Genomic DNA, 12,202 nt, shown 5'->3' with positions numbered 1-12,202 from the left:
ATCAACAAGTGACTTACAGTACAGTACTTTTGGTTTCGAGTCTCCTATTTATCAGCACGCTGCCTTTATTTTAGTGACAGACTCACGATAAAAGATTGAGTTTACAGTCATTTAAAGACAGGTTTAACGCACTTTAGATGGTACTTTAATAAGACGTTGATCTAAAATTTTTGTCCACAACTAAAGTACATAATATGCAGTATAATTAACTCAGACATATCTGCTCTATGTCGGACTCAACGCTCAACTGAACTGAACCTGACTTTATTTCAAGGTAGAACAAAACCCGGCTTTTTAATTGGTGTCAGCTTTTATTGACTTTTTGATCGATCACAGCCACCTGACAACTGTTGGGACAACTATTCAAGTCCACGTATATATCTAAGGTCAACCTAGACTTTTAGCCCTGAGCTCACATCTGGCCCGCGAGCCACCTTTTTGCAGCATGTGAGCTAAACATGTGAAAGGAGGCTGTATGACACGGTAGAAAACATCAGTTTAATTACAAGAAAAAGTACTATGATCACAAGAATGGAGTTGTCTAATGAAGTTGTAGTATTAAAGGTAATGAAGTTTTGGTGTTTTGGGGAGACCTGAGAGGAATGCAGCCAAATATGAGACGTGGACCATTGTGTAAAGTATTACTTGGGAGTTTGTTAAAACGTTAATGATCTCTGCTCACGAACGACACTGAGAAAAGCGGTTCAAAGTGTTTGTTTGTTCTAGGTGTCGGGGAAACAGCTGGAAAAAACGTTCGAGCTGCTTTTGAAATAAAAGAGCGAATGTAACCGATACGTACGTCACACTGCCGCCTCTTGCTGCACTATAAACACCACTGTTATTAAGCTGTCATAATTTGGGTGTGTTCAAAAGGGTTCCGTCGTCTCACGGCTCTCTGTGTGGCTGATTTATGTTGTGTGTGAAGGCGGCACGAGAAGATGTCAGTCTCAAATTAGGCAACAACAGGAAACAATAATCAGTCACAAAAACCCTGTCACTGCTTGTAAACACCCAATTTCCAGTCAGTCCATGAGAAATTCCATATAACAGATCCATAATGTTTGGTGTGACCTTCACTTCTTTCCTGGAACAGCTCACGCACACACAGACACACACACTTACAGTGTTACTTTGAATAGAATTGGGGGTAAAAATTCCGGCTTCGGTTGGTGTCTAGATGTTCAACGTTCATTAACCAAACCAGCGGTGAAAAAAACACCAGACTCCCAGGTGACACTCAACACAGTCTGTGCCTAGGAACTGTGGTTACTGTGTTTCCCAGTTGTATAGATGAAGAAGGAGTTGAGTCAACACGTTTTGATTTGGTCTGATTATTTATTTTGTAGAACAAGGTTTGTGACATTTGATTGGTACTAATTCATAATAATGGATAGGAATTGTTATCCAGTCTGTCACAGTAAGGGCTGATTACCAAAAATATAATGCATGTATTACAACTCCCAACATTTGGCCTGGTCAGCAAATGATGCAGTAAAAATATAGTGGAGAAAAATATGTGGAAAAAGGAACATCTAGAATACAACTTAATTGCCACTTTTTGAGTACATTGTAGAGCTAGTGGTATGTAGTGTTTATTAGCATTGAGCATGTAGCGCCTCTTTTCTAACGTGTGGGAAGTCAACGTACACATTTGAAATCCTTGTCTCATACACGTAAACGTATGTATTTTATTTTTTACCAGAAATTTAAAAACCATCTACATCTGCATCAACACGTAAACTTATGTATTTTATTTTTAAATTTAAAAACCATCTACATCTGCATCTAGTGTTTTATCAGTCTGCTAGCATCTAGCAAACAAACAGCTTGCTAGCAGGGCAAGAGTATTTGCATGTTAGCAGCATGTGGGCAGTGTGATAGTAAGTCATTCTCCATCATGGCTATGATGGCTATGCCAAGCTAACCCTGCTAACACTCTCATCTTATTCTTTGGGCTTTACCTGCGGAACTGAATCCTGTGAGTTGCAGTGCTGCCACCTACTGGGTCTATTTTACTATAGTACTTTCTATGAGTCTGAGGAGATTTATTTTGTGAACGTGCTTATTCTGTGAGGGTGTTCTTCTACTGTAGTATTAATAACTGTAGATATAACAAGATGGGTTTTTTTCATCCTGGGACAAATTACCCAACAGCCTTGTGGTGACCCTTTGTCGTACTGACCGTACATCTTCATGACAGAGTAGAGAAAAGCAGGTAAATACCGTAGTGATTTCCCTGAACAGACGTATCGACTCGTTGCACTGTTAAAATAGTTAATGCACGGCTACATCTGCACCTGTATTTGCCAGCAGTTAATGTACTGCAGTATACCAAGTGCTTGATTAGTCCAAGTGCTGCTCCTGCAAACACTCCAGTGCCGTCTCCTCCACAGTGGCGCAGACTGTGACCTTGTTTCCTGATGAGATGGCGCTCCTACTCTTAGCTTCTTATCACAAATGGGACATTGATGGATGACTGTGAGCAGCTCCACTGCTGTTCAGGGCAGCCGGTCACAGCGACAGTTACTTTAACCAAATGTTGTTCTGGGTTTGTTTTTTTTTACATTGACGGATTTCAAATCAGACCTGAGAGGATTTAAAAAAAGAATAATTAAAATACCATTTTACACGGGGAACATGTGGTTTAGGATATTGCTTATTTCCTTGTCCGTTCATTCGATTTAGTAGTAAACTATTGCTTTGGAAGATTAGCGCTCCTGGACGACATGTAGAAATATTCATGAGCTCATTCATCAGCATTGAGGGATTAGGGCAGATTTTTCACTCAGCTGAGGGTACAAAAGATTCTGAAATTCAAGGCTCCTCGCTCTCTGACTATTTTTGGCTGTAGCTAATAGACCTTGTCAGCCATAATTTTTAAGTACTTTAACAAATTCTTTGTATAATTAGGTTAGCAAAATTAGCTCGCTGCAAAGTCAGTCAGCAGGAGTTAATGCAATAAAGTTAACATTCCAGATTTAAAGAGCCATTATCCCGGCGTGATGGAGCTCTGTGTCTTTTTTTTTCCACATGAAAATGGCATTTATTATGTAAGAAAGCAAAAAGAACAACGTGACAAGTTCGCCGTCCTGTTGATGTGTGTGTGTGTGCTCTGAGCGAAATCCACAAGACAAATGATTCATCACCTTTTCATGTCAATTTAAAAGCATGCTTGCACTTTTGTCGGGCGAGTGTTTAAAGAAAACTGTTAATAAAGAGGCGATACGTCTCTTTAGCCTTTGAAAATACATTTCCCCCGCAGCAGCGTTCCGATTTTTTATAAAAGCTTTGAGTCAAAATGACAGCCTGACAGCAGCATGTGAAAACCTGCCTGATTTGTGATGACTCCACAAGATGCTGAGCCGACACGTTGCTGATACTGTGCTTTGTGACACCTTCGCAAACAGGTTTATGAAGTGTAGACGCTTTAAAAATAATCATGTGACTCGTCCTGCCTGTGCGTCTGTCAGCTACCTTTACGGTGTTTCCCCTTTGTTCTGTCACTTTACAGGTTACTGAGAGAACAGCCCTCTCATTATAACTGTGGGAACAGCTGTACTGTATGTGAAGTAAAGTGGGTCACACACACCTCACCTCCCCAATAAACCAGGTTAGATTTTTGTTATCATATGCAAAAAAAGAAACAATATTTATTTTATTAAAGTGCATGCACTGTGTTGAAAGTAAATTAATGCAAGTGCTATTTAAGGCTTCTGGAAATTAATTCCTTAATTACGGTAATTTATTTGTGAAAATTAATCTGATCAAATTTTGTACCACATTTCAAGACATAGCCAAAATGTATATCTAATAGTTTCACCTCATCATTTCTTTATTACACAGTCGATGCACATGTTGCTACTGTGGTAAAATGTCATTGTTTCACTACACGACTTCAGGCCTTAAATACCATCTCAACACCCAGCATGAGTCGTCAAATGGATTTCAAAGACCTAAAGACCAATTAATACTGTTGAGGACAAGGCCCTCATGTTTTGAAAGCAACTTTCAACAATGTGTGTTCTACTCCCTACTTATTTTTCTTGACATTTTTCCTTGACGAACACAATAATGCTTTCATTTTGACAGCTCTACATAAATACACGTGAACATGAATAAAAGATCCATTTTAAATGCAAAGTAACATCATACAACAACAACACAACATCATTAAACACACATTTCTGCTTCATATACAGTTGGTGATCACAGCTCATTTTCCGGCATTTTGAAATATAAACCGTCACATTTTTTGTTGACTCATCCTTTGTCAAGATTCGCCTCCAAACCATTTCCTTCTTCTTTTTTCTTCGTCATCTGTGACGTTACAGTGTCATTTCATCAGAATGTAAATAAATTATCAGTGAACGTCAGTCTCCTAAATAGATTCTTCTGCTGCCCCCTGTTGGCCACATAGGTGACATTAAACGGGTTTTTATACCCAGACCGTACATCTGGGTGCAGTCTAATGTTTCTGACAAATGTATTTTTTCCAAATGCCTCATCAGCAGAAAGTAGAGAGTGTTTTCCACTGATCTTATAAAACACTACAGTAAATATGCGAGAGTAGCAGGTATTTTAGAGCTGAGGACGCGCGTCCTGTGTGCCTTTACGCACGTCCTTTAGCCCCGCCCACCTCATTAGTGACGCTTCCACCCTGCTCACGGAGCCAGTGGTTCACTTTGAAGTGAGTGTGTGGTGTGATCAGTGAGCTGTTGAAGTCCGGACAGAAGACACGCACTGCAGGGACATCCGCTGCCGAACATTCCGGACTCTGTTTCGCATCTTACAGACTGTTCTTACCCGCTGCTCTCACGCCGTGGATTTTTATTTTCCTCCTTGTTTATTGGTTTAAATATTTTTTCTTATAAAAAGAATAATAAAAAAAATGGGAGAGACTTTAATGCAGCGGAACTGAGAGGCTTCTTCATCCTGCGGGACATTTAAGGACACCCCGCTGTTGTTTGGTACCTGCATGGATTACAACAGAAACACTAGCACAACATTTTGGAACAAGTTAACGCACCACCACGCACTCAGAGCGCTGCGCCTTCTTCTCTCCAATGAAATATCTCCCCTCGGGCTCAGCTGTTGATCGTGTCAGAGAGCGGATTGTGTCGAGTGCGATTCCAGACAGTAAAAACCCCGGTCCCGGACCCCTGGTCTCTGTGTTGACCCCTCTGGACCCACTTCGTCAGGCAAAGCGTCTCCCTATCCGAGTCATCAAGATGTTGACTGCGCACACTGGACACTTGCTGCACCCGGAATATTTACAGCCCCTGACGTCCTCCCCAGTCAGCATCGAGGTATGTACTGACTTTGACTCTCTGTTCTGTTTTTTTTTTTTCAACGCTTTTTTATCTTTGTTACGCATCGTCCTAGACTCTAGAGTCATTTGCAGCGTGCTGAGTGTGCAAAAGAGGACGAAGAACGTCCGTTTGTGTCGTTTTGAAGAATTCGGTTTAATGAAGGACCGCGAATACGTAAAAGACAACTATAGGGACAAGAAAAATATCTCTGACCTACATTTTTTAACCCGAATACTCTTTTAAAAAGTGTTTAAATACGACGTCATGTAGAGTTACCGTGTTTTTACGCTTTAATTAAAAGTGTTTTTGCTCGTGTGATTATCGAATTTTGGTTTAAATGGAGTAGAGGAGCTCAAAACAACGCCACGTTACTGTGCTAATCTTTTTTTTTTTTTTTTTGTCCGCACTAAGAGGAATGAAAAATCTCCCAATGTCTTCAAAAGTGTTTTTTATACTTATCTATAGATGTAAAATACAGGAATCAGATGTTGACTTTAACACTTGTTTGTGGTTATCTTGTTATTTATTAGGCTATTTTTTATAATATTCATCATAATTTCTGTGTTAATGATACTTGTTGTTGTGGTGATTATTTTCTTCTCTAAACATGTTTTGATGTTTTTTTTCAGTGAATCAGGTATTTCGCTTCTACGATATTGGTCATTTTTAGTTTTTGTCTGAATTGTTCAGTTACATTTAGTCATTAAATAAATTAAATATATGAAACAAAAAAACCATATATGCCGTCCTTGTTAATGTCAGTTAGCATTTGAACCAATGAGGTGATTTTATTTATTTCAGTGAATTCACCTCAGGGAAGATTGTAATTGTATTAAAAACAAACCAAACGCTAATCAGATCTGTGTTTTGTTGTAGCTGGATGCTAAGAAGAGCCCTCTGGCCCTGCTGGCGCAGACCTGTTCTCAGATTGGTAAACCAGACACTCCATCTTCGTCCAAGCTTAGCTCCAGCCAGGGGGACAAGGAGTCCAGCAGTCGGTCATCCATCTCCATCCTGAAGCTGGGGGAGCACCGTCCCTCTCTGGAGGATAAATCCAGCTTCAAACCCTACAACAAAGGCAGCGGGGACAGTCGTAAAGACGGAGTCACCAGCAGCAGTGATAAAGTCGGCTTCAGAGTGCCCAGCAATAATGCTACCACTAATGGAAGTTCTAGCAGTGGTCAGCAGTCCTACCCGCCCCACCCTGCCTCCCCCAGCACCAGAGCCAACAGTGGCTCCCCACCGGGGCACACTCAGCACCAGCAGCCGGCGAGCCACAAACAGAGCCAGTCGCCGAGCGGGCAGCCCACGTCACACTGCCAGACTCCCAGTGGAGAAGCTGCTCATGAGCGGGGCAGTCCCACCAGCACCAGCAGCAGCAGCAAAAAAGATGCTGATGTGAACAAGGGCACCTCAGAAAGTCCTCACCACGCAGCAAACTCCAGCCATGTCCGAGCCAGTACAAACTGCAGCAACGGCAGCTCTGACAGTGGGTCCAACCATGAGGGTGGGAAAGGAGAGGCCGCCCAACCCAGCCTCCTCTCCGGACACATTACTCCCATTTCCCCTTACAAGACAAGCCAACCACTCTTTTCCCTGCCATCGTCCAACATGGGCTATCACGGATCTGTGGTGGGGGGCTACGCGGGCTACCCGTCTCAGTTTGTTCCCGGACTGGACCCGACGAAGTCCAGCCTCGGAAGTATGGCCATGCCGGGGAAGCATCCGAGCTCCAGCCCTCTCACCGGCGCCTCCCCTCCCTCGCTGATGCAGAGTTTATGCAGGGACCCGTACTGTCTTAGCTACCCCGGTGTGTCCCACCTGGGCGGAAGCAACTGCAACTCCTGCATCCACGACCCTTCATCCAGCCTCAAGTCCAGCTTCCCCCTGGTGTATCCCTCCCACCCGCTGCACTCCCTGCACCAAAGCTCCCTGTCATCTAACGCCTCCTCCTCCCTCTCCCATCCCCTCTACACATATGGCTTCATGCTTCCAAACGACCCCATGCCTCACGCATGTAACTGGGTCTCGGCCGGGGGGCCCTGCGACAAACGCTTTGCCACGTCGGAGGAGCTCCTGGCCCACCTCCGCACACACACCGCCCTGCCTGTGGGGATGGACAGTAAGCTGCTCTCTGTTTCCTCCTCTGGACCTGCTTCCTGCCACCTTCACCTCCCGCAGCAGAGCAGTCCAGGCTCCATGCCCAGCTCCCTCTCTCTCAGGGCTCCTCCCAGTCTGGGCTTAACTCGCTATCACCCCTACAGTAAAGTCCATCTGCCCCCTGCTCCCCCCTCCCTCTCTCTGCACTCTCTGCCCACCACAGGCCCCTACTACCCTCACTACGCCCTTTACGGTCAGAGACTCGGATCTGCGTCCGCGCTGGGATACCAGTGATGTCACATGGACTTATTTTAAAAAGTTTGACCGTTTGGGAAACCTGCTCTCAGTCTTTCTGGTGGGAAAAACACTGAGAACGCTGCCTCTGCTGCTGTACCAGTGAAGTGAAGGCTAATGTCAACAGACTGGACACAGTTAGCAGTACTTTGGTACGAGGTAACAAAATCAGCTCTTGAAAAACTAACATTAATTTTCTCATTCAATTTTTTTGGATGAAAAAAACTACAACGTTTCTCATATTTAATGCTGATAAAAAATTTTGAATTGAGAGATTTTTTACCATATACAGAAGAGTGCAAATGTTTTAGGCAACTGTATACATTTATTATATTCTTCTTGATTTTGCAGAAATTTTTTTCAAGTATAAGTAACAAAATAATGTAGAGACTATTTTTTCCCAGCTCTTCTGGGTCATTTAGGGCCACTTAATTATAATATTAAGTCATCAGTCGCTATTAGTCCTTCCAGCCTGGCTGCACTGCTGAGAGATCCGCCGCATCCATGGCCCACGACCCAGATGTTTTCTCTGTGGTTAAGAACTTCAGTGTCTCTCTGTTTGATTATAGTACTTGTATACCCCTGTGTACCTAAGTAAGAGGCAATATAAAGTACACACTAGCCTAAAACGTTTGCACTGTAATATAGAGTTCCACATTACAAACACTCATTTTCTCATCGATCTCAAAACAAATATTTTGAGATCAATACGGTTTTTCCCAAGCTTTCACAAGATTCCAGAAAAAGAAACCAAAATAAATCTTAAAAGTACATTTATTTTATTTATAAACAAAATACGCAGCACTACAGTAAACTGTCAGCCCAGTCGTCGTACTAAACTGAGCTCAGTTCAGTTTCATATCAATGGAAGAATCATAACAGCAGCAGAAACTGTCAGCGTTCTCATCTTCTTCTCTGCCTCAGAGTATACTTCCCAGAGAGTCGACAGATTACTTCAAAGTTAGTACCTAAGTACAGCAGATGCTGCTGCCTGCAACTTCAGACTGGATGTAGGAGGAACTGAAGTCGAGAGTTGAAAGTACGAGTCCTGGATTTTGACTTGAGAACATCTCCACACTTTCTTTCTTTCTACGCAGAGGTTGTTTTCCCGCCTTCAGACTCCACCCAAAAGTCCAGAGGACACACGTGGCCCCTGCATGTCTGCACATCGCTCGGATACTTTCGCAACAGACGCGACCGCCCCCGTAAAGGTTACGTTCGAAAAATTAATGGTTGGACGCTGTGTAATAGCTGTTGGAAGTTCTGGGGTGGGGGGTTCTCGCTGCAAATGATTATGATTTAGTGCAGAAAAATGCAGTTTGGCAGGAGGGTTAGTGTTAACTGATGTTGACCCGACCTCTGTCTTGTCTCCGTTGGAGGAAACGCATGGACTGTGCACTCAAACAGAGCACGCTGAGTGTGTGATCACACATCATCCATTCTGTTTCTTCACTCCTACTGAGAAGTTGTATTTATTTAATATCGCTTTTTTTTTCCTGATACGATATGTTGAATATCTTTCACGTCTTAACAATTCTTGCAGATGAATGTCAGAATCACATCTCCCTCTGAACTCCTCCTCCTCTGTTTTTACTTCATCATCTTCACGGCAACGAGTCAGTAAAGAAAAGAGAGAGATGTGATATTTTTTTGTAAAAATTTGGGGGCGCCCTGTGGTGGAATCTGGTGGGGGGGGGATGTATTTTGTTAAATAAATCACAATGAAGATGTTAATTTTCCAGTTGTCTTTATTTTTTTACGTTGCTCTCAGGTTCATCTGACTTTCGTCTCCCTCTGTGGTGTGAAGCTGAGACGACATCACAGGACGATTCACTTTGATTTTCCTTATTGATCTCTAGGATTTCACTAAAAGAAAAAAAAAACTCTCAAACCCAAAAAACAAACAATTAAATTATTTTAAATATAAACACATAAAGCAAGATTTGGTCACTATAATAAATAGCCAAACCTTGCCTGATTCAACTGCAAGGATAAAAGTCTTCAATAGGAGGTGCATGGCCCCTGAGAGGTCCGTGGAGTACCAAAGGGGGTCCTGATTTTTTTTTATTTGCATGTTTGTAATAAAAGCATGTATGAACTTATGTATTATTTGAATATATTAATATTACATGAAAAATAATAAGGAACATTTACACATGGTTTAAAATTAAAACTTTCACTATGGAAGTATAGATGATATGAAAACTGTGAAATTCATATTTGTAGCACTTGCTGTGTGATCAATATGCGGAGATGCTGCAGCAGACTTTATTGCGTTTACTTAAGTTTTACAACAACGTAATAATAACTTCAAACACTCCAGTCTTAAAACTGCACTGACCAAAATGGTGATAAATATCAAAAACATTTTCTTTTTATTCTTCAGCCACATCTGTGGCTAACAGAAAATGGAAAAATAAATAAACAAAAACAACAAAACAACCCTCAGGTGGGTCGCAAGAGTTTTTTTGGCTCACATCATGTTTCCCAGGAGTTTATGTATAATGTCTATTGACTTGGGTCACGAAGGTTTGTGACTTTTAAAATATGGGTCCCCAGACAAAAAGTTTGGGAAACACTGGACTACAGTTCAATGACATTTTGAAACAGAGTTGAATTATTCTGCTCTATACTGGTCCATTACTGATACTGATTTATTTTGTCGATGCACTGACACATGAGTTATTGTTAATATTAGAGTTATATTTTCCTATCGTGGTTTATTATATTTCTCAGTATCAAAAAGTTAAATTCGATGCCCCTGAAACCAGATGTCATCTGTCCCTGTCAATCTAATTATGGAACAAATCCACTTTCAAGGGCTGGAATGGAAGGAAGATGTGATCATTTGTCAGTGCTCATGTCAGGAAGGTTTCAGTGGCCAGTGGATTTGTACGACAGGCTATTTTTACTGTAAAACAATCACTTGACCGATGACTTTTTGTTGTGCCTTGCTTCCTGCTAATTTGTCATCACTTGGACAGTGGGATTGTAAGCAGAGCAGATTGATGCAGCTCACAGTCTTCTGTTCTGCAGCCAAGGCATTGTCCTCTTAAAGCAGCAGCGTCCTAATTTAAGTGGTCCGGTGACTCAGAGTTTTATATCAGAAAAGAAAAGTTTCTTTTTTTCTTCCTCTTCTTCTTCTTTTTGTTCTATTTTATAAACACATAGGTGGCGCCGGACCACCAGTTGTTTGAGAGTAATGGAAACACTGATGTTTCCTGTGGAGCAGCTCCAGGTACAGTACCATTACGACAAAGTGGAGAACAAAGTACAACGGCAAAGTACAAAGTCACTGATTGCCGACATGTTTTTTTTTAAACAAAGTCCTCCTCGGAGTCGCCCCCAGTTACCACATGATTGACAGCCGTAATAGGCCATTTCCTAGCAACACGATACTGTGACACCCTGGGCGAAGTATAGATAACCCACAGTGGTCACTCACTGCTCTGACAAGCGACCCACAGAGGTCAAAACAGCCTGTCCTGGCTGTAACCAGAGAAAGCTCTTCTGTTACACTGGTGTGAGCTGCTGTGATGGGGCGTCGAAGTTCAACCGCGGGGCACGATATCCTGTCCGTCCACACTGAAGGTTTTATGTTTCCTATAAGTCCAACACACACACACACACACACACACACACACACACACACACACACTGGGATTATGCAGTTAGATGAATGTGTCAGTCCCAATGATCTTAGCATGTCTGAACATTTAGTCAGTGGTATAAAGCATTAGCTAAAGCAGTAAAGAATGTTAGCCAAAAGAGGTTAGTGCTAGCAAGAGGCTAAAACATCAACAGAGACAAAACAAAACAACATTTGAACTAACTAACCTGTTTAAATAGAAGTGTCTAAAGCTTCTTTCTTTTTTTTTAGATGAATGCAGCGTAAACAGGGCGTCTCCACAGATCCACTGTCAACCAGTCAGGACAACCAGTCCTTGGAACTTCTAACATCCTCTGACCTGCTGACCTCCAGACAGAGCCCGAGGCTGGAATTTCAAAAAGCTCTGAGACATAAGTGGGGACTGAATGTAAGTGTTAAATTTTAAAAGTTTGACAAATATTGTTATTTTCGTTGGTTTTATATCAGATTGATTCCAATAATTAAATTTGACAAATATTGTTATTTTCATTGGTTTTATATCAGATTGATTCCAATACAAATGGGTAACAATATATGGTCCACTTCAAACTAATCCTAACTTTATACCTAGTAAAATCTAATACAGGGTGAACAACAAGTACGACCAACTAAATAATCCTCAAAAAGTGAACGTGTCATACTGTAGTATCATGGCAGAGAGTACTGCTCTCGACAAGTGAGAAGATCCAACAGAGCTGAAGGAGTTTTGGTTGGTGACAGAGTACAGCCAAAAACCAAACCAACTTAACAACAGTACAGTACAGTACAGTACAGTACAGTACAGTACAGTACAATTATACATTCACATGACTGTGATTCCCCTCATTCACAGTCTTTTATTGTTGAGCAG

At 41.9% G+C, this 12,202-nt stretch overlaps 1 protein-coding gene across 3 annotated transcripts; it reads left to right on the top strand.

Annotated features, from left to right (window-relative positions):
* Nucleotides 1-3,767: 3,767 nt before the first annotated feature.
* LOC103390062 (zinc finger protein 703-like) lies at nt 3,768-9,543 on the top strand. 3 transcript variants are annotated; one of them, XR_003051798.1, is made up of 3 exons: nt 3,768-5,306; nt 6,186-7,855; nt 8,801-9,432. XR_003051798.1 is itself a non-coding variant. In XM_008325770.3 (2 exons), the coding sequence occupies exons 1-2, from the start codon at nt 5,064-5,066 to the stop codon at nt 7,701-7,703; spliced, it is 1,761 nt and encodes a 586-aa protein (XP_008323992.1). In that variant the 5' UTR covers nt 3,768-5,063; the 3' UTR covers nt 7,704-9,543. The 3 variants fall into 3 exon arrangements, 1 of the variants encoding a protein (XP_008323992.1); XR_003051797.1 differs by having other exon boundaries at nt 6,186-7,862; XM_008325770.3 differs by having other exon boundaries at nt 6,186-9,543.
* The last annotated feature ends 2,659 nt before the right edge of the window (nt 9,544-12,202 follow it).

The sequence above is a fragment of the Cynoglossus semilaevis genome, chromosome 14, assembly GCF_000523025.1.
Source record: "Cynoglossus semilaevis isolate Cse_v1.0 chromosome 14, Cse_v1.0, whole genome shotgun sequence".
Lineage (NCBI taxonomy): Eukaryota > Metazoa > Chordata > Actinopteri > Pleuronectiformes > Cynoglossidae > Cynoglossus > Cynoglossus semilaevis.
The sequence above is the reverse complement of the archived record's forward strand: the minus strand, read 5'-3'. Positions and strand labels throughout refer to the sequence as shown.

Coding starts and splice junctions, on each gene's coding strand:
- LOC103390062 (XM_008325770.3), top strand. CDS start 5,064: ATGAAATATCTCCCCTCGGGCTCAGCTGTTGATCGTGTCAGAGAGCGG. Junction 5,307..6,185: donor CCTCCCCAGTCAGCATCGAG/GTATGTACTGAC, acceptor GTTTTGTTGTAG/CTGGATGCTAAGAAGAGCCC.